General features: G+C 37.2%; 2 protein-coding genes across 2 annotated transcripts in view; both read left to right on the plus strand.

Moving 5' to 3' along the window:
- Positions 1-5,057, plus strand: part of LOC139127784 (uncharacterized) — a 5,180-nt gene extending 123 nt beyond the window's left edge. The window contains exons 2-6 of the mRNA XM_070693658.1: positions 931-968; positions 1,361-1,588; positions 1,827-1,913; positions 3,449-3,991; positions 4,620-5,057. Coding sequence (XP_070549759.1) covers positions 1,363-1,588; positions 1,827-1,913; positions 3,449-3,552 — 417 coding nt within the window. The 5' untranslated portion in view covers positions 931-968; positions 1,361-1,362 and the 3' untranslated portion in view covers positions 3,553-3,991; positions 4,620-5,057. The remainder of the gene's footprint in view (positions 1-930; positions 969-1,360; positions 1,589-1,826; positions 1,914-3,448; positions 3,992-4,619) is intronic.
- Positions 5,058-11,751: 6,694 nt separating this feature from the next.
- LOC139127782 (uncharacterized) lies at positions 11,752-19,648 on the plus strand. Its single transcript, XM_070693657.1, has 12 exons — positions 11,752-12,032; positions 12,240-12,533; positions 13,057-13,392; positions 13,870-14,167; positions 14,296-14,591; positions 14,962-15,065; positions 15,355-15,376; positions 15,623-15,663; positions 16,107-16,177; positions 16,514-16,600; positions 16,867-17,342; positions 17,975-19,648. The coding sequence occupies exons 1-5, from the start codon at positions 11,801-11,803 to the stop codon at positions 14,318-14,320; spliced, it is 1,185 nt and encodes a 394-aa protein (XP_070549758.1). The 5' UTR covers positions 11,752-11,800; the 3' UTR covers positions 14,321-14,591; positions 14,962-15,065; positions 15,355-15,376; positions 15,623-15,663; positions 16,107-16,177; positions 16,514-16,600; positions 16,867-17,342; positions 17,975-19,648.
- Positions 19,649-23,596: the final 3,948 nt, after the last annotated feature.

Genomic DNA, 23,596 nt, shown 5'->3' on the forward strand with positions numbered 1-23,596 from the left:
AACAGTTAGATAGAAATTATACTACCACGAACACTGATTAATTTCTGTATTGCCATAAAGTTATTGTATGCAGAAATTCGTTTTTATTACACAACTTTTTCAATGCCAATGTAAGGGAGCCGTCATTATTTACAGTCTAGGTAGGGGGGTTGGAGGAATTTCATCGGACACTCCGAAATTTTGAGTAATTCCCCTTCTGCCAATGATGAATTTTTGAGTGTCCTCACCCTCTAACTCAGACATTTTGAATGACTCTCCCCAACAAAGTTAGGAAAGTTAAATACATAATTCATGTATTTGTAAAACATGTAAAGACACACCAAGATTGCTGCTAGATTATCATCGGTTATCGCATGACGGTTGAAAAAGATGAAACCAACAAAATGAAATTCAAAGTGACAACAAAGTACAGATAAAAAGCTCATGTTATAGCCAGTGTCCAACCATTTAGTATTGTTTAATTTGGATTGGTATCTTGGCAAAGTTTTCACGAAGATATGTAATTGCATGGGTAGGATTTGGGTCAAAGGGGGGCAGTCCCCTATCTTGCACGATAATATTGTCATAAGTTGATGTTTGCAATGGTGCAGCCTGGTGAAACTTGAGAGGTGTTTTTATTTTATTTATTATTATTTTTTTTTTGGCTAAGTAACGCTGTTAGAACACTCAAAGGAGGAGAGCAGGATAGGAGGGTTCCCCCTCTTGTTAAGAAATTTTGAGAAAATGATTTGTTCATTGGTGCAATCTGAGAGGTATTTCAATTTATTTCGCACAAACAATAAGTAACCAACCTTCTTTCTCTCCTAATTTTGAGTACCCCTCTTGAATTTTTCAATACTGTGAGTGACCCCCTAAAAGTTCACCGACCTCCAGGTCGTACATAATGGTGGCTCTCTATTATAAATGTGCATTGTTGTCTCTTTCTTCTAGTAAATGCTACAATGTACGAGTAACTTCAGATGGAGAGGGTAAGGACCTTTTCTTTTTTCCAGACGATACAATCAATCAATCAATCAATCAATCAATCAATCAATCAATAAAACCCTCTGAGAGTGGCATATTCTAATCAAATATATGCTTTGTTTTTTTTTTTTCATTCTGATAAACGAGAGTCTAAGCAAAAATACAACACTATTAACTAAGAACTAACATACTTTCGGTGTTTTTCATACATTGATATCTATCTATCTATCTATCTATCTATCTATCTATCTATCTATCTATCTATCTATCTATCTATCTATCTATCTATCTATCTATCTATCTATCTATCTATCTATCTATCTGTCTGTTTGTCTTATTTCTGTTAAATATATCATTTTTCTATTCCCATCTGTACACAACACATACAAAAAACTAGGCATGCGGATGTACAGTTTAGTTCAGACGTGTGATAGTCCATCTGACATGCAAAGTTTCCAAAACCATGAGCCTAGCAGAACACAACACATTACTACAACCGAACAGCACAGCGAGATCAGCAGGCGGAGTAGTCAAACCAGCGATTCAAGCGATGATGAATATGTAAACCTGAAGACACCACTTTACGCTGTACCAAATAAAATGAAAAAGCTATGGAAAAGTAAAGGTAAAGTGCAAATTCATATTCTCTCTCTCTCTCTCTCTCTCTCTCTCTCTCTCTCTCTCTCTCTCTCTCTCTCTCTCTCTCTCTCTCTCTCTCTCCTCTCTCTCTCTCTCTCTCTGTTTTTCAGGGATGCGTACTTTTCGCTTTTAGTACTTATATTTAAATGTGATCTATCAGAGTATAAGTAAGGATGCAGCGTATAATATTAATTTTTAATATAGATTATTTAATCAATGTGTAGATGAGAAGAGAGCGAGTGCACACTACGAAAATTTACCTCCTGTAGATGACTGTAGGCAAGAATTCTTTTTATTCCAACAAGAACAAGGTAAGTGGAAATATTCAGATGATTTCACTGAATTGTCTTGTATAATAAACTAAAATAACATAACAACTTCAAGAAATATTAACTTATATGGTGAGTACTATATTATCAGCGTATTTTCCTTTCCCTCTAAATCATACATATATAATCTGCCTTTCATTTCATAACATCTCCAGAATACAAGAAGACATTCTGCGTCTATAATAATGTCGCATTGTAAAAGAAAGTTATGTTTCTACAGTCACCTGTTATATGTGTTTTAAATCCAGCTGTAAACAAGACTGTACCGCAATAACTATAACTGTGTCATTCGTACTTTGTTAACCATGAACGTTAGTGTAGATTACGCGGACTGGAACCCTTTCACCTTAAGTTTACAGTATGTGTTGAAATCACTGCTTCATCCTACAAAAACACACAGCATCTTTTTAAGGTTACTTCTATCGAATATGTAGAGTATGGCACACTTCGGATGGCTTGCTGTTCAATAAAACTAAACGAATATATGAATTCGATTTTCATTCTCGCAATTTCCTTCTGCAATCGGTTGTGGATATGACAAGGCTTCGTTACCGATACAAAGTTATTCTGGTGTATGTTCATATACTTCTGCCTCATGCAAAATAAAAAAATTACTAAAATGAACACACTTTCAGTTTTGACCAAAGTTGTGCGAAAAATGATATCCTTCAAAAAACAAAAGTATTCTCAGACTACCATTTATGGCAACAATAATTGAGCAGGCTACAAGAGCCTATCCCTCCTAGACGCATTTAGAATTGGTCCCATCGTGTAACACCAAGCAACCCAATATCCACACAGAGATTGGAGCGCGGTGTAGCAGCAGTGCGGCTTCGATAATTCTAAACAAGCTATAGGGTGTCCAAGTCGTTGACCTCGCGCACAGTAATATCTGCCTCAGGCAAATGTTAGTATTCCAAACTGGGATTTTTTTAAGTCCTGAGCGCGCCAAACTGGCTTAATAGACGTGGCGAACATCTCGGATTTCGTTTGAAGCTGTCCACCTAGAACACTGGTAAAAAGTAATTGATTCACATCCACATAACCTAAAGCAATGTCTATGTCTTGCAAGTGTTCACGGAATCGAGGGTCGATACTGAAAGTGCTGTATTCTTCATTTATCTTTTTTTTTTGGGGGGGGTGAAGTCTTATAAATCAAAGTGACAGTTAATGTATCTCATGTAAAACGCGCATTACCCAAAAAGTGAGTGAAAACCGTCGCCTTTGACAGAGATTAGTGTGGCTTCTGCTGAGACTCCCTAGCTAGATTAAAATTATCCAGACTGCGCTACAATCTCTGTACGGAGATTGCAAACAACGATGGCTACAACGACATTCACATCTGGTCAACTGAAGATCATACTTCCTTGTTATGGAGCCATTCATTTTGCAACTTTTTTTCAGTTTTAATTTGTTTTCCCATATTATTGAATATCGATTAAAGTAAAGTAAAGTAAAGTAAAGTAAAGAGATTATCATATACTTTACAAAAATGACATATAATGTTACATCTGCAGGTCACATTGCATCAAACAGCTTCCCAAAATTAGAAGACATGCATGCAGTGGAAAAAGACGGCAATCACAGCATATCGAATCACTACGTAGTAATCAGTCTGTAGAACCCATCAAATCAAACGACTTTGTAGCGGACGACTGTTTCGCAGCTGTCTCTGAACCTATGTACGAAACTTAAGGTCAACAGAAAGCCCTTCAATCTATGAGAATCCCTATGAACTGCTACAAGAGCCTCTCCCTCCGAGACGCATGCAGAATGGTTCCCATCGCGCAACACCAGACAATCATGGCTTCAACGACATTTACATTCGGTCAACTCAAGCTTCCTTGTTAGGGAGCCACCATCGAGGAGATCCAAGGGATATTCGGAATACAGGGTCAAGGCAATGGAAGCGGGACGTGGTTACGTTCACAGGGGCTTTCAAAAGCAGAGCTGCACATGTGGAAGACAATGTGTATGAAAATCTGCCACTTGTAGAAAAGGGAAACATGCCAGACAGTCCATACCAACCATTACGGAGAGAACATCGAGTAACTAGACAGGTAGACATCATTTATAAATAATATATATAAACAGGACAATAGTATATATTACTGAAATGGATGTAATATAAAATGACTTCTGTGATACATGACACTACAATACGCCAATGAGCATAGATAGTAATGCTAATGCCTGTCACGAAATATTATATCATTGGCAGTCAGTTCACTTAATTCACAATTTAGGCAAACAAGTTGGTTATCATGTCACCAGTGGTTATCAGAAAATAACTACATGTATACTTTCAGGCAGGCATATATCTGTGTGTGTGGGGACATAATGTTATGTAAAATACTGTGTTTATTTATATATCGATATGTTTCTCTTTTTCCGTCTTTGTCGGTGTATGTGTCTCTGTCTGTCTCTGTCTCTCTCCCCCTCTCTCTGTCTGTCTGTCTCTGTCTGTCTATCTCTGTCTGTCTGTCTGTCTGTCTGTCTGTCTGTCTGTCTGTCTGTCTATCTGTCTGTCTGTCTGTCTGTCTGTCTGTCTGTCTCTCTCTCTCTCTCTCTCTCTCTCTCTCTCTCTCTCTCTCTCTCTCTCTCTCTCTCTCTCTCTCTCTCTCTCTCTCTCTCTCTCTCTCTCTCTCTCTCTCTCTCTCTCTCTCTCTCTCTCTCTCTCTCTAACAGAGTGCCTCCGTTGAGGACATAGACGTGCTTTAGGAGGGATAAGAAGCAACAGCTTAATCTTAACATCGCATACCGAGAGTAAAATAGTAGAGTTTTAAGAAAGTCTCACTGCCAGTCAATAACCTTCTGACCTGAAAAAGAATGGAAACGTGCTGAACGTTCTAAAAACTTATAGAATAAATAGTTGAAGAACAGCTTTGTATGTACTTTCTAACAACAAGAGAGATCATATAAAATTCATCTGTGGCCATCGCATCGTCGAACACTACAATCTACAATCTCATTTTAACGAATAATCAACAATCTGCAAGTATAAATTCAAAACGTGCACACGAATATGTTCGGTAATGATTATAATTCCATTGATTATTGACGATGACGTTTTGTACAGTGCAAGGGGGAACGCAGTTGGGCGAATAAAATGCTACATTATTACAGAATGTGAATACATTTATTCCTTGGTTTGTTGATAACATTATTGGAACTAATTTGGGATAATTGGATTACCATGTTTTGCAAATTTCTCAAAAGTGTTAGGTGCCATATAGCTGAATGATGCAATATCGCAAAACACTCATAAAACAAATGTGTAATATAAGAGGAGAGGCAGATGAGATAACATATGTAGATTAAATCGACATTACTCCACCATCCAATTATTCTAAAATTAGTTCCAATCGCGTTTGATGTTCCTGTGTTGTTTGTGTAAAAAGAAAAAGACTAAGTCGTGTGTTATTCACACAAGGTGAACTGCCTTTTAAAATGTGAAATCTCCTTATACATTCGATGTCATTTGTTTCTGTAACGATTCGATGAAATACACAGTAAATCAAACTATCAGTGATTGATTTGAAAAAAAAAATCTTTAATAGTGTGAAAAGCATATAATTATGAACTGTTTTAATGAAAATTTCTCCATAAAGCTTTCACTTTCATAATTTAATTTGAAACAATGAAATAGTACTTGAAATAGTAGAGTTAACTAAAGCACTACAATAAATATCTTATTTATCTCAAATTTTCTTGAAGTGTTTCACGTCAATAACAAGACTGAAACACTGCTGACAAATTCCCTCACTAGGACCAACAGCTGCAGTTCACTATTTCACGTTTCAATTCAAGTGTTACACAAAAGTAACCGCAACTGTCGAGTAAAGTTATGTCAAGGAAAAATATGAGCTCATGTGCATTTTGTTCGTTCAAATGATGTGTTAATCTGCCACAAAGCCAAAAATACATGTTTTGAACCTCACATCGCAATGGGATCAGGGTTTGATAGTAACGCTGCCAGTCAAATATTTCGTAAGTAGAGGACTTGTTATAATCCGATCTATTAGGTGAAACACGTTTTTCGTAGGTTGAAGTACACTCTAATGGAATTTAAAAACATGTCATTACAGTTTGTTTGTTCCAAATTGACATTTAGCCGTAGGCATTTTTGACAACTCAACCCTATCATTTTTCTCTTTAATTGGTCAAAATATCAGTGTTATCATAGTTGACTTGCTGCCTGAGGTCACGGTTTGTGTCGATGTTTTCTCAGGACGAACTGCAGAATGACCTTTCGCCTACTCAGAATATTGACTTATCGCTGTTTTTGTCGTCATAAATGCGTCCTGATTTAGGTTTCCTATATTTGTTAAAGCATAAGAAATTTTTATTTCGCCTCGGTAGAGTTAGAATTTGTCAACATAAGGCATAACTAGTAGAGACGGGAAGACTTAGGCATTAAGTTTCAATTAGTCAGTTGATCAATCGAGGACTAATAGGGTGTATTTAATTCAACTTGACGTTGGAAATAGGTTGTTATAATGTTTTGTTTACATGAGTGATGAATGCTGTCCATTAGTACCCGCCCACGTCAGCCAAAGGTCCACAGCAACACAGTGAAATATGCCAACGCACCATTGTCTAACGCACACTAGCATTCACAAATCTGCGTGGGGTTGTTTCTTTCGGAAAGGTTTTCGTTATCACCTTGATGCCGTTATATAGAGTCCCTGATAAAAGAGATATTTCGTCAGTATCCCGTCTTATATACTTGTCGACTCATCGTGATTGCGATATAGGTATTAACAACAGAGATCAAGTTCAAATATTCAGTGGCAAGAAGGTAAAAATAATGATACTAGGAGGAATTTAAAAAGTAACAGTATTATGGTCATAGTTTAGTTAGTATGATGTTGCCAATATTTTTTTCAAGATATCATATTTGTCATCTTTATTTGTGAAGAATTGCTGTCAATACCATAACTGTACGTGTTCAGTAGGATAATAAGGAAGTAATTTATTTGGTGATTTCACACACAAATTCCATTTGTAATAGAGCTTAATACTCAAAAATGCTTTCACAATTTTGACACAATTTTAACTCTTAATTGCAAACAAGACGGGTGCCGTAACTGCAATCAAATAAAATAGACGCAAAACAAATCATAGAAGAGTACACCACTTGTTTACGCCATCTACGATATCAGAAAGAACAATTTCGGTCACCACCTCACCAAACACAGTAACATGACAACCAATTGATCCGCTCTGTGTTGAGACAAAGTCTTTTGGTAAGTGTTATCTTTTTGCGTTTCTACTAATGTTAAGCATTTGACCTTCCGAACGAATTGAGTGTCACTAGTTTACTCCAGATACTTCCTCAAAGTTTAGGATCGTTGATATTTTATCAAAATTATATAATAGAACCAAATGCAAGGCCAAGAAGCGATCATATTTACATTTTTAGGATTGTCGTGACAAACATAAAGAGTAACATAGTGAGGAAAAACGGTGATAACCTATCGTGTCTGATCGTAACCTATGAGTGGTACACAAATCAAACTAATCAGCCACGATCTTTATTAAAACACTTTTGTATCATTCTGTCTGTTTTACTGCCTGCCAGTGGGCTATTTGATTCTAGTTTTGGCTGCAAGTTGCAATTTTCATGAGGTACAAAGGATACACTTTTCCCGTTACCGAAATTCACTGCAAACGCAAATTTCTGTAAATTTGTTTAGAAAGAACATCTTGCATATTTCTGTACGGTATTCTCATGAAGTAACCGATTTTAGGCAAAAAGAGCGTATAGTTGATATTTTCAGAGATGTACAAAATTGACCTACATTATTGTCCTCTCAGAAAGTACGGCAAAGACATGGGATATGTTGGAGGTCTAGTTTCCATCGGAATGCTGATGGCTTCCTTCTTTTTCTCGACAGCTTCAGGTAAGCTTCGTTGCATTGAATTGTACGAGTATCAATTCTGTCGCTTGCTTGTCTATTACTAATCTTATAGTCGAGCGCTAACACATATGGAAACACGGAGTTAGAGTTTTGCATGTAATCGTCTAAAAGTGTTCTACGGGTATTGCTAAAATTGAAATGTCTAATTTTCACAATTCAGTTTATACTTTTATTGCCAGACTGCCTTATGTTAGTCCTTGGCCATAAAGTTGCTTAAACTCGATGGTAGGAGCTACTTCAGATTATCTCTTTAATCGCAAGCTGTTCACACAAATTGATGCACTTGGTGTACTCGACTCCACACGTCAACTGGCTTAGTTAGATGTCTGATCGTCTTTTAGTCAATGCATTACTATAGTCAAACACATGTTAACATAGGTATCGAAATGATCAATGTTGAATTTTTAATACTGTTAGTGAGCTTAATACATATTTGTCGAGATTTCACAGCTCTTGCGTTCGAAAAAAAATCAATTCAGATGATGAGTATACTTTGTCTTACATTTAAAGTTAATTTTAGACTTTTATTGTAAGGTTCGTTGTGCTTGTATCCCTCGGAGCTGAAAATAACACAGCACAATAAGAATGAAATTGTTCATTGCATTATATTTTTATCTTGAAGAGCCAGCAACTTAAAGAGTAACATTGCTATACTTACCTCGTAGTATTTTCAATTTTTCTGATAGTCTTATTTTTACAAACTGGTTATGACCAGAGAATATTGAACAAACAAACAATCACACAAAAACACCATAATAAATTAACAAAATAAGAAAAGCAAGTATATTAACAAAGGTACAAGCAAAGCGATTTTAAATAATGTGAATGTTAAGAAAGACAAGGACAAGTAGGGAGAAGTGCTTGTCTATTGTACGTTTTCAATGTTCCCACAAAGCCTTGAAGATGTTATGACGTTTATCTCTTTCTTGCTTTTAAAATGATTCTCATAATGCTTTTATTCAGAGTCTTAATAGCTACTGAATCATATCACTGCATAAAAACCCTAAAACGCTAACAGTATTAGCATGGATATTTTAGCTGAATAGTGCATATATATATGAATGCAATCAAGAAACCTTTGCTTGCATTCAGCAATTGTCTGTATTCATGTTACTCATGTGAATTTAAGTGTATTATTCTATATTATATGTATCCGATTATTCATCATTGCGGCCAAACAGCGAGCATAGCATTACACTAACAATGCAAGGGTTTTTTTTGAAAACGACAAAAACAGGACTGCGCATTTAAAGTAGGGAAAGTTTTGGATGAACCATGTAATGCACAAAACGATAAATCTTGATAATGGTGCACAATTTCGATAATAATATCTTGCTGTAAGATTTATCAATTTTTTCAGTCCCCCCTCAAGCACTTGTCATCTGCTCTGTCTGGCTCGCGCTCAGCATGCAGTCCCCGTCGGCTGTCCGATACTCTGCACTCTACCCACTACTAGTACTACGTTGTTTACAGCATGGCTCCCTTCGTTGATGTATAAGTGAAACAGAACTCAGTACACTGGGTTTGACATGTGGCATATTATGTATGCCAGTGGCCATGAAAACGATGAAAGCGTGAAAGGCTACTCGAACCAGCCATAAACGGGCCAAGAACCGCAGCTGTCATCAACCTTGACAGGAAGTGTATATGCTAATTACTACGAAGCCATCAAAGTGTCGGTCCAAGGTCAGCTACTGCCAACAATCATGAGGACCGTAGACTTTCCGTTCATCTAACATCTTAGCCACTTCGTTCTGATGCACTGAATGTAATCGAAGACAATTTTCATTCATTGTTGTTTCTCCTTGTCTGTGGTTTCTCCTTCATTTCTTGTTCTCGATATCGCGACAGAGACCTCCAATATGATTGTCAACTGTACCTTTCAAGCAAATATTTACGATGAGTTTTCCCGTTCACGAAATAAAGTAGCTCTTCTTAAGAAGCCATCGATAATTAAATTTATTTATTGAACATTTATTAACATTATTGAATTCTGTTGATATCGTTTGTAATGAATGCTGTACTACTAGCGACATAATATGATCGTATTGATCAGCTGATACCATGCAGCTCGCTGATCATGTTTATGTCGATGCATGAACATTCCGGTTTTTTTTTTTGTCTGGCATTTTTCCGTGTCGGCTTTTGATATTGAAAGGTGATGTTTCAAGTTCGATATAGACGGTAGGGTTGCAAATCTTTTCCATTTCCTTCAAAAATACATCGTGTCTTTTTTTTCTAAATTGAACCATTAGAGTGCTTCTCATTTTTTGTGTTGAACGTGCGTGTTCAGTGCAGTGCAGTGAGGAGTGCATGTAGATGTCTAGAGTATACACGTTCAAGGCCTATCATGCCGGACGACGCCCACTGGCTTCAATCTCAGTTGAATTCCCTTTGTCATTCGTTGTCTACATCTAAACATTCGCTGGCATTGCAAACTCTATAAAATAATAGCAATAATGTACCGCCTCCTGGCCAATAATGTACCCAAGCAAAATTCATAATGTACTCGGATTCGCCTGGACATTATGTCGTGCAAAGTTTGCTTTAGTCCATTATGGACCGGAGGGGATACATAATTGCTTAAATACAGGCAACACATTAGTGTAAACCTCTCTTTATTATTGAATTTTGATGCATTGTATGCTATTGATTTGACCAGAGAGTCAGCATTATACTGGTTTCAAGGTATGATAAATTACTCATTTTACAATGATTTTGACATAAGAGGTGGAAACTGCGGAAAGTGGCATTTTACCAAAAATATGATGTTACAGTAATTGACTGATTCACTTCTCAAATCTTTGCATGATAAATGATAATTCACGGACTAAGAAAAACAGTCCTATATATATACCCTAAAGTAATTAGTCTATTATACTTGTTTTTGTTCAGTTGGTCTGTAGAAAACTCCTATTACCTCGTCATGAGGGCTATAGCACCAGTCTATTACCCCGAGAGGCCGTGCGTTACCAGAACCACATTGTTATTCCCTAAGGCCGCCATAGGCCCTGGGGTATACCGATGTGTTTCTGGTAACGCACGGCCGGCCACATGGGGTAATAAACGGGCGCAATAGCTCGAATAAAGACCAGTTTATAGGTGTTTTATAACACATCACACGCTCATGTTGTATTATGTTATAGTTTTTAATGTGTTTTGATATTTGCACTGCAACAATCCATTGTGACAAGTTTACTTAGCGATGTTTCAACAGCGCATACAATTGTACGTGATAACAATTTCTTTCAAAAAATATCCTAAGCGTAGCCAGCAACAATCCTTGGTTGCACTTGAATCTTTTTCGTCGATGAGCTGTTCAAGTCATACGCTGTTGGAATGTTGGAAAATGTTGGAAAATCTGTTTTAGAGAGAAGCTCGTCGCTCATCCCCGACGCACAAAACATTCTACACACCTGCCCTTGTTGCAAAGTTGTAGACAACACTACGGTCACGTGACAGGACACTTTTCCAAATTTGGTCTGAACTATTGCCCTAGGGAAATAGCTCTTCAAAATACCCTCTGACGTCACTTTTGTCGATTCAATGGGGACTTGACGTATCTATTGTCTCGTCACGTGACGCATTCTGGCGAATCGCTACACGGAACGGAGATTTTATCGATGGAATGAAAATACCTTTTGCACTAATCGAAAGACAGTTTCGAAGCTTGACAAACTGCTGCAATTGTTATAGCTCTGCAAATCTTGTATTAATTTATTAATCAGAGAAAAAAAATTGCAACTTGTAGACCGAGAAGACGCGTTTTCAAGCACTGGAACCTATTGAACTGGAAACTTTAAATAGTGTTAAATCACCCCTTTTCAATTTACGTTTTGCAAGCAGATAATGCCGCAACGTCATTGATATCTACCAGTCCAGCAGCATTGGTAAGAGAAGGAAGCCCACTACAACTACCTTGCAAAATGCAAGGCGCAAAAAAACATGCAAGATTACTTGCAACCAAGCTGGATGCAGCTGATCCCTGGCTCACGCGACAGACATGTGGTTCAAAATGGACATTCCTACGATGATTGCTGTGACGTCATTGATAAGAATACATCACTTGGTGAAGTAAACGTTTTGATAAAAACAGCAAAGAAGGAAGACAATGGAACGTGGATATGTTTTATGCCTCGAATCACTATCGCTGCCAAAACACAAGTCTTCGTAGTTGGTAATGTATTAAAAAAGTAATTGTAATTGTAAGACAGGCGCTTGTATTTCAAAAACCTAATATACAATTATACATAGGAAATATATCAGATAATAACATTTTCTGGTACGAATAAAAACACAGTGTTTATGCACACTACATGTATCTCTTATGGGACAGAATCAGTTCAAAATTGCATATTTTGCATATAGTTTTTGTTTCCTGTAGACTCGGGAGATCCGTTGTGCTCTACTTCTCACAATATGGACCTTGGAAACATAGTCATCAAAGGCAGTAGAACTTCCCTAAGTTGTATCATCAGAAACAACATCATTAGGCAGCATAGCTTATTGACATGGGTGAAGAAAGGATACAATATCACAAGTGAATGGAACAACTCATTGAACTATAGTTACGAAGCATCGGTTGAAGACAACGGGGCAAGCTTTAGTTGTTTACTACAAAATAGCCTACTCAAAACGACTTTGGAGTGCAATAGCAGTATTACGATTGAGGTTCAATGTGAGTAAATCAGATAAAGACAAATGAAATCTAACATTACAAGTTACACTATTAGATATATGAATATTTTGAAGCAAGTAAATGAAGGTTTATGTAAAATCAACTAATCAATCAATCAATAATGTATCAATCAATCAATAATATATCTATCAATCAATAATATATCTATCAATCAATAATATTCTATCAATCAATAATATATCTATCAATCAATAATATATCTATCAATCAATCAATCAATCAAAAATAATCAACAACGTAAGCATGCACAGAGGAAAGGCAGGACATTCATAGGGTTGAATTACCCTAGGTTTGCACAGTATAATTAAAGAGCAAAAACGGCTACCGTGTTTATAAACAAATATGCAATGGATGTGTTCTGATTAGTTTTTAATTATTTGTGTGACAGGTAGCTAATCATGTTGGTTTCTATCACAATATTATGGTCTTAAATACGTTTCGTTGTGTGCGACAAATTTATGTAGGCGTTCTCTTTCTAATCTTTTTATTTCCCACATTATAGTCAAACCAAGTAGAGTAACACTGATCAGCGAGCATTCTAATGACTCCAGCGGCATCCTCATCCTTCGATGTGAAACAAGCAGCAGCTACCCTGCAGCTAATATCATATGGTATCAAAATGGCACTCCTATTGACGACAGATATGGAAATGGAATTACAAGACAGCCAACTGTCACGATGAAGGGTGAAAACAACGGCTTTATTACCCAAGAAGAATTGCATATCACAACGACACCGGGGCTTAACGGATATAACATCAGATGCGCTGCTAGGAATCCTGTTTTTAATGAGACAGAAGATTTGGTCTTTTCAGATGTCATTCTCGTTATACATGATTGTGAGTGAATATATTGTACTAAGATGCTCTAATTTTTTTTTTCAGATAAAGTAAACTTTACGGAGAGATAGTCGTACTACGAAACATTAACAGTTTTAATTATCTCTTGCGCACACCTTATTTAAAGAATTCAAAACTATATAATTTCACACATATGTCAGTCGCCATTTTGGATTTCAAACGTTGGGAATGTTAGTTTCTTTATTGAAGTACCTAACCCTGTAAGGTGACCCTTGATTTGTTTTATGAAAACGGTTAAAAAAATTATTAATGAAGATATAGAGCAAACGTTGATTTAGGCAAAACTGGAAGTATTTCACTTTTGAAAACGCACACTTTTTTAAATAGCTGAATGGGAATTTCTCACTTTAAGTCAAATCATATGTCAAGTCTGTTTGGCACAAATCTTTCATCCCTTCAAGTATGCTTTAGAATAACGTGAAGGCCACTCAATGTATTGCAATGTTTATTCGACAGTTCCACCCAAGCAGCCCGATGCTTGTGACACGAAACTAAAATCAACGTCTGCATACCAAGACTCCACTATCAACACTCCAATGGAATTGACTTGTACCACATGTAGAAGTTACCCGCCTACAGACATCAAATTGTATATCGACCGCAAGCTTTTCAATATCACAGGTAGACAGACTGTTAATATCACAAGTGATCTAAATGGCGCAGTTGTCGCGTCAACTGCAGTTTTAGTGTCACAGATGTTTGGCGGGTTTTCATCTAAGCTTTCCTTCATGCACCGAAGACCTAGGAGTTCCATGTGAGTATTTCCAACGCATACAGTCAATGATTATGTTTCTGAGCTAAATCATATGGAGTTCTGATCACCAACTATGATTCTCGTGGCTTAACCAGGTTTTATTTGTTAATTTCATCTTGACATTACAGACAGTCCAATTGCAATAAATTATGACGAATCCAGCAAAGTCACAATTAGGCAAGGGGGAACGCCAAGTTAGCCTGCCAATATAATAGCTCCCCCAGGTCTTCCATACAATGGTATCATCCCAATGGAACTGCTGTAACTGGTGGCAAATATCACGTAAAGGAACAACGCTTTGGCACGATTCAAATGAGTGCACTCCATATCTTGAAAGCCAGTTCGTTAGATTCTGGCGACTTTTTATGCAGGGCCTTCAATCAGGCAGGAAACCTCACATTGAATTTTGCTGTCATCGTGCAAGGTAAGAAAACAAGTAATGTATCGGCCGGATTAATAAACGACCCCTCGTTTTTAAACTGAGAGAGAGAGAGAGAGAGAGAGAGAGAGAGAGAGAGAGGAGAGAGAGAGAGAGAGGAGAGAGAGAGAGAGAGAGAGAGAGAGAGAGAGAGAGAGAGAGAGAGAGAGAGAGAGAGAGAGAGAGAGAGAGAGAGGTGGGGAGAGAGGTTGGGAGAGAGGGAGAGAGAGCAGTAAATCGCGTATTGTCCTCGTATTTGTTGCAAAGCAAACACATGTATACTAGCTCATTTCATAGGGAATAAACTTTGTAGTAACTTTTCTTAATAAATCTTTTCTCTATTATTGGAAAACAAATGAAACCCAAACTGGAGCAGGCAACGACATAATCATCATAGCTGCCATAATCTTCATATCGGTCTTAGTCGCTACTATAATGATTTTGATACTCTGTGTGACGGTTACTACTGTGAAAAAACAAGTATGTACTGTTTCTATGTTTTAGTCGTTTAAAAAGCTTATACATAACTCGTACCCAAGGTTGACGTACCATATGAACACCAGTTCTGCTATGAAGTGCACTGGCTAATTATTTTTCTAATGAATTTTATTGTTGCTACCTTAAATCACTGGTAAATTAAGAATAGGCAAAGGCAATTTCAGTCACGTCACTGTTTTATTCACTGTTAATAGATACATTACTCACAAAAATCATAAAACAAGCCTTAAATTACGATGTTTAAAAAATCATTATTTTTTTCTTCCGCCAGACGGCAAAACAGGAAATGCAAGGTATTATTATTATTATTATATTATTATTATTATTATTATTATTATTATTATCGATATTTAAATAGTGATGATGATGATGATAATGATGATAAGATGATGATGATTGTTATAGATGTTGTTGTTGTTGTTTCTGACCTTTTGTTGACGATAATGAGAGTTGTGTTGGTTGTGGTGTTCTTTCCTATTGAAAATGCTGCTGTTTGTCTATTTGTTTGATTTCTTCTTTTGCAATTTTCACTTCAATAGCGAAGAGCTGGAAATGAAAGCCACCGATTATTCTTTAAATGGTAGGAATTTTCTTTAATACTGACAAAGAGCAACTAAATTCTCGTCTTGATTTAACTAATGAAGTTTGAGTAAAAGTAAGCTTCATGCGAGTACGGGACTGCTTAGACTCACGAAAGATGGTTGTGATATGGTGAAATTGTCACACACCTGTTCGGAATAAGTTAGATTTCTTTATTCATTGAACAGCTACAATCCGTTCCGCAAATCGCTGCCAAACCCGACAAAATAAGAAGCTGTATTTAAAAAGTAATCTGAAGCATCATTTGATAACGAATGCAGATTTGCATTATTCGCACTACTCAATATAAAATTTGAAACGTTTTCATTTTTAACCAGAGTTCAATTTCACGTTTTGAAGTCTATTGTGTACATGTGAATAATGCACACCAGCATGTTGTTGCATGCTTAACACGACGAATTTTAAACTCTTTTCATAATAAAGGTGATGCTCAAAAGTGTTCGAAGACAAAGTTGGACACCATGCCGAGAACGGAAGAAAAGAAAAGCGATCAGGTAATACAAATGTATCTTATCTGGTAGCTTTTAAGAAACAACTTCTTTAAATCAACAAATAAACTAAAGGAAAGAGTGTTCAAAACCTGAGAAACAATTGCCTAGTTCATCTTAAAATCAGTAAAACATTATTGTAGCCACACTGGCTTTTTAAACAAGTTGGACCCCAAGAATAATGTTGACTGGTTTAAGTGTCCAACGTGTACTCGGTTTTCATTAATTTTGCCTAAATACATATCAGAAAGAAATATATTTCGTTCTTACAGATGCCGTATAGTAATACGTGCAACACTCTTCTAATATTTTATACCTTTACGTTTTATTTCGCAAATGAAGTCAATAAGAACACATGCCTGATATATAAAAGAGTACCAACATCTGAACGTTTTCGTCAACAACCTCCATTTTTTCGAAATGAAGCAGGTATGTAAGATTCTGTGTTCACCTTATCACGTATTGGGAAGATATAACATCAGAAGCAGCGGCATCATCATCACTAACATATTAACGAAATTAAGCACAACACAACTATCATATCATCATCATCATCATCATTATCATCGATATCATTATCACATAAACAAAATTCTTATTATCATATCATTATTCTTTTCATGTCTTTTTTACATTTCTTCAAGTGTTATCGTTGTTGCTACTGTATCCTTAAAAAATATCTCAATTATTTTCAGTATCACCATTTGGCATAAGACATCAGGAAGCAGACTCAGATATACCTCATACATCAAACACCGAACACGATTTACTTAAAGATGAATCCGTTGACAGATTTGACATGTCTTCCCAGCGCAGTTTCTCTCCCTACGAGATAGTTGATCTTGAAGAGCTCCTTCAATGCGATCAAACAAAGCATGAAAATGTAGCAGCGACGAAGTCTTTACACAAGCAATTTGAAAACATTTCCGATGGCGAGGCTGATTTCAGTCCCTATGAACTGCTTAAAGAACCCATCCCATCAAGAGCAAAAGGGATGGCCATGAGTTTCAAGGCTACAGAGAACATGCGCAATGTAGATAGACAATGCGATAGACAAAGAGACCGCGAAAAACACGTAGTTAAAGGTCAGTCTGACACTACACGGAAGAATCAACGGAAAGGTGCAGGATGCGACACATATAAACGGGACCGTACTTCACATGTAACAAGAGTAAGTGATGTAATTCAATTGAGGTCAAGCTATGTTGGTGCACGATATGGCGAATCACCGCAGATAATTTTTTCCTAAACAAGGCAACTCGCAGAGCAACTCAACAAGCACAATGGTAGGCAACGCAGTACGACCAGGTGACTGTCACAGCTGCACGAGTCAACTCGTTCGCTAATTCATTCCAAAAGCTTGTGTTCAGCATGCTTGTAGGGAGGACCATGTTTTGTTGGAGCCGTTTTTAAAACTGTTATTTCGATCCCGGTAAACCTCATAATGAAGTTAGCACAAAATAATAATATTTCAAACACTCAAATTAAGAGAAACCCCACTAAATAATTACAAATCGATTTTGCTGCTTGCCGAGCTGCCCAACAAGTTACCTCGCGTAATTTGACCTTAAGAAAAAAAATGTCCTTTATGCGAAATCTGAGTGAGGAAATATCTTCACGTTGTTAAAGAGTGAACCTTATTGATATTATTCTTTTCATTACAACGCTATTAAACCAGTATAGCTCACCCCTCTCTCTCTCTCTCTCTCTCTCTCTCTCTCTCTCTCTCTCTCTCTCTCTCTCTCTCTCTCTCTCTCTCTCTCTCTCTCTCTCTCTCTCTCTCTCTGAAACTAACATCAACAGCTTAATGTCGAGGGTTTGAAGTATGCAGACCTAGATGTAGTACGCCCGAAAGAAGCCCACAACAAACTCGGAGTATGCCAGTCAGACTTAGGTCCGATATGGTACAGTATGCATTGATTGACCACGAGAAAACAAAATTGATGTCGCTAAATAAATTATCGAACCTAAAGTGAACATTCTTTCGTTGTTCAAAAACAACTTAGACTGTACCTTATCAATGTTTGTATAGGTGCCCTTTGACCCTGTTTTTAATGCTAACGATAAATCATCAAAGCATGTTAATGCTAGTTGGAGAATACTCAAGAGATCACATGCAGGACCTTACAAATCTAATAATTGACTATACAAAACTCGACCCTGAATGGCAATGTTGCTCTTTGCTCTAAACGCTGACTCATTCTGGCACATAATTTATCTACGTGCTCAAACGATGTCTTTTGTTCAAAAGTATGAAATGCATCGGACAGGTCATGGTGAGCTTTTTATAAATAGTTCACTGTATAATTGCTGCTGAACAAGTGTACCTTCAAATTTTATGCTTTTGATTATATATGTGGCATTGATGATCCTCTGCGGTTTATCATCCAATAAATTAACCGATATATGGACAAAGGAGTTCAATATTGCCAGTGACACAACCATTCTGTTCTGTAGTTACAGTGGGAATGCGTTTTTTTCTCAAAGAATATTATTTATATTTTTCTTATATATTTGACATATTTAAAAGTAGACTAAATGATAATTTTCCTAAAACAAATAAAGCAGTTTGACAATGTCTTATATTTCAGTTTAGCAATTTTTGACACCTGTTATTGTATTGTTTGAAGCATACTTTACTTAACTTCGAAATAGCACAGAATGTTGTTTCAAGAGAGCTTTGTTCATTTATAGGGGAGTACAAAGTCATGACTTGTCGCCATACTGTTTAAGGCGATACTGAAGGATTCAAATTGCTAACCAATGGTTGCCCAAGGTAGTTTCCAAAACCAATCAAAATTCAAAGTTTTCATGGTTTTCTTTGGATAATAAAGATTTACAGAACCATACGATTCGAAAAGATGCAGGTTTGTCGCGCGATTGGTCAGTGACGTCACACATATACAAATTTTCACAGTTCTACTTTAAAACGTTTCAGCTCCAACAAATTTGCACCAAATTTTCCAAAATTTCAGAATGTAACACATGAGATGACTGTCCAGAGTCTCTAGCATGGATTAGGTTATCTGTTCAAGTACAAACGATTTTTGAACAGAAAAATATCTACTGTTTCATTTTGTGAAATTTGGAAGGGTTTTATGGCTATATCTCACAAACTGTACATATTTTTTAGAAACGCATGCTCATCTATATTCATCGATAATCCTGCCAATAGTCAGCTAAATTGGTTTACATTTGAGAGAGTTGAAAGATTTTGAGAATTTTCAAAATACCAGGAGTCGAAAATCCATAGAAAACAAAGGAACGGTAAGATTTTGCACGTGTAAAAGTGCGCGTTTGGAACGTTGCCAGCTATAGCAACCACGCGCGCTTGAATTCTTGGGTATCGCCTGAAAACCTGAGGCTGAAAATATCTGACCTCTCACTACGAACGCCTTTATATTATTAGTTTTACTACTGATATGTGTTGTCATTACGTTGTTGTGGTAGGAAAATTTTATTACCTAATGAACGTAGCCGAACTCTCTCAACGACGACGGTTGACCATGATGACACATATTACGACGCCTTTCAAGATTCTGTCCACCTATATGACATTATAAACACGCCACATGCTCATTCCGTGTCGCGATTCGCCAGAATACGTCACGTGACGAGAAAATAGATACGTCTAGTCCCCACCGGATCGACAAAAGTGACGTCAGAGGGTATTTTTTGAAAAGCTATTTCCCTAGGGAAATAGTTCTGACCAAATTTGGAAAAGTGCCCGGTCACGTGACCGTAGTGTCGTCTGCAGCTTTGCAACAATGGCGGGTGACTAGAACGTGATGTGCGTCCGGGATAGGTAACGACACATTCTCTAAAACAGATTTTCCAACATTCCAACAGCGTAGGAACTTGAACAGCTCATCGACGGAAAAGATTAAAGTGCAACTAAGGATGTCGCTAGGTATGCTTAGAATATTTTTGAAAGAAAGTGGTACCACGTACAACTGAAACCGCTGTGGAAACATCGCCCAGTAAACTTGTCACAATGGATTGTTGCGGTACAAAATATCAGAACACATTAAAAACTATATAACAATACAACATGAGCATGTGGTGTGTTATAAAACACCTATAGCCTGGTCTTTATTCGGGCTATAGCGCTCGTCTATTACCCCTCGTGGCCGTGTGTTACCAGAAACACATCGCTATACCCCTCGGCCTACGGCCTCGGGGAATAGCGATGTGTTTCTGGTAACACACGGCCCTCGGGGTAATAGACGGTCGCTATAGCCCTCATGACCAGGCAATAGGTGTTTTGCTATACTGTTTTCAGAATTAAGATAGAATGCTCCACGGAGACAGATATTCGAACTCTCAAACTTTGCAATGTTCCTAATGCCTACCACTTTTTGAAGGTTGGGTGCTTATGAAGATTACGACGTAGATATAATTTTCATAGATTCAGTTGCGTGAAAATTAGAAATTTAGTCTTCTCTCTTATAAATTATACAGCTATACACAAGCTATGCACAGTGTGAAAATTGGGAACATACAGAAAGGGAAAGTAAGGAATTTATTTCACAAACAACTGATCATCGCATTCAAAATATGTCCAAACATCAGCGGTACAGGCCAAAGTCAACGGCATTGGGAACAAGTCGACAAATGAACAAACTCAAAACGTATCCAAACATAACAAGTCTAGCTTTCCTGAAGGAAGCCCAAGGGTTTAAAAAAACAGAAAAGATATAAAAATAAAATATACATATACTTGTATCTATAGGCGACTGAAGAAGAACTGAACTGGTTCAGAAAGTGCACGCGGGGTCAAAAGGTCAAGGTTGTCTTAAAGGGGAAGGGTTCAAAGCGGTTATATGTTCACCAATAAAAAAATATATGAAAAATCTGTCTTTGTTATTAACTTTCACTTACCGATAGCGTGATAGGACCCATTTGAAAACCATAGGTTATAGGTGAAGTGACGTAAGAGCCTAGAACTGCACTGACACTTATAGGGCTTCCCCATAGTCTTCAGCCGAGGAAGCCCCACAAGTGTTACTGCAGTCCTAGGCTCTTACGTCACTTCTACCTATAATTAAACGTTTCAAATGGGTGCCATTGCGCTATTAGTAATTGAAAATTAATAAGAAAGACAGGTTTTGCACTAGTTTTTCATAGATTTCCAATTCCTGTACACATAATCGCTGGGTAACCTTCCTTTAAAACGCTCGACTACGCTACATCTTGCCATAGCTTATTTTCAATGAACAGCCAAGTTGTAATGTTCACACTAACAGCAAAAAACAACAACTTAGACACTAAAAACACACTAAAGCATACCAACAGGTGAAGTGCGAAGCCACTTTCCCTTTAGTACAATGCTATTACAAAAACAGAAGAAAATTGTGGCAATTTCGAATTTGAAATGTCGTAAATATCATGAAATCCCTTCATCTAATACTTAACCTTTTACTGTGACCCCTTATTTTTGTTCTTGAGGAAAGCTTGAGCATACGTTTAGGTAACTTATCCATTTTGAGGCACAAACTACCTTACTGTATGGCCAGCTATTCTATATGTTGACTCAATGATGCTCATCACAATGTTAAATGTATTTAAATGTCAAATTTTTCAAGTCGAGTGTCAGTTGTGAAATATTTTCTAGCAAACATTATTCGATAATAAACAAAGAATTGAAAAAGCAAGTAAGTCAATGGTTCTGTGAGATTACTTTTATTAGATTTACGCTTAAAAGTATTTTCGAATTGCACGAAATTGAATTTCACCATGCAATGTGGTTATAACAATAACAAGAGATCGGATCCCGCAATGAGTGTCAGTAGAGATTATGTTTCGTAGCGAACAAAAGTCAGAACACTACTTATGACACTACCCTTTTAAAGTTCTAATAAAAACGTGTTCGACACGAGAAGAAATCTACGGTTTATTTTTGAGGTATAGGTCGCAAAGATCGTCATCACAAACAAGGCGCTTTTTCATAAAGTCATGTGTACTAGTGCCACAGCGATGTGTCTATCTCAGAGTGTTTCTGTCAGCATGGTATCTTAAGGAAAGGTGATGAGAATTCAATTTGCAAATTGGTTTTGATTGAATAACTGACAATGGCTTGAATATATTATTTTATTAGCATAATAAATCACTTAATTCAAACTGAAATGTCTTTTGACATTGGTACAAATGTTGATCACTTAGGGGTTATTACACGAAGTTTAGGCGATACCGCGTCGTATTCGAGTGATGTGTCCGTATTTTGACGAGTTGCGCAGCAACGAGTCAAAATGCGGACACATGCTTTGGTTATGATTGTTTTCCTACGGACGTTCCGAAATTAGCAAGGAAATCCACTGAAATCGACCTTGCTTGCTCATCGCTGTACTGATAAAAAGTTGGTTGCTAAGGAGTGATGACAACCGTATCACTTCTTGATATTATTCCGCTGTTGGGCCATTCCACTTCAAAGGAGGGTTTATGGCACACTTTTGAAGCGAACAATTTAAATATTAAGATGTCGACACAGGTTTTCACACTTTGAAGAAGATTTATTTTAGCTTGAAATGGCGGTGGAAGTAAAAAATAGGCTGGAGTGTGTAAAATGAGTGTGTTTTCGTGTTTTGAAACATACACTCATCCCTTCGCGAAAGTTATGAGGCCGGCCAAAATCGGGTCAAAATACTCGCGCCGCGCCAACGTTCGATTTCAAACTCGATCGAGCAGCTGATCAGCAAAAAGCAAGCAGCTCTGCGACATCTATGAATGCACAGTGGATATAATAGCCGTACCAGTCAGTTTATCTCCAAGAATTATACATGTCCTCAGTCGTCAAATATGCCGAATTTACCATCTTAGAAAGGAATTTGTGAGCGGATTAGGGAAAACATGAAGTGAGTACTGTAAGCTGTAGCGTCGTAACTCGTTCGTGATTATGTTGCTGTACGAATAAAACATTTCAAAGGTATTTTCATCGTCTGCTCGTATAATTTCCTTACTGGCTTGCCTAAATAGAACTAATTTTCTTTCACGACAACGTAAACGAAAGTTTTACTTTCCCTAGTATCTTACTTGTCTCCGAAACCCACACCGGTGCCACCGGGCACAATCATGACCTGTGAATCTCACTGACAGACCTGTAAAAATCGGGAATATAATATGTGCACATCATCGTCTGTCGCGAGTATTTTCAGTGCGGTTGGATTTTTGTGGCTCATTTATGGCAGTAAACGATATAATTCACCACTCAGATTCTTAAACACGTCAACAGGAAACTTTTCATACAGCGGTTCTGTCAACCGAGATCGTAATCTTCGGCAGCGCAGAGTAGACGACATGAAAACACCACCATGTTGGGACTGGCCGTGAACGATTACAGTTGTCGGGTCGGTAAAACATACACATTTTCAATGCGTTCGTTTGTATGTTTTTGGTACAACTGTAATTGTACCTATTAAGTGCAATGCC

This window comes from Ptychodera flava, unplaced genomic scaffold (genome assembly GCF_041260155.1).
Source record: "Ptychodera flava strain L36383 unplaced genomic scaffold, AS_Pfla_20210202 Scaffold_37__1_contigs__length_1687728_pilon, whole genome shotgun sequence".
NCBI classification, from domain to species: Eukaryota; Metazoa; Hemichordata; class Enteropneusta; family Ptychoderidae; genus Ptychodera; species Ptychodera flava.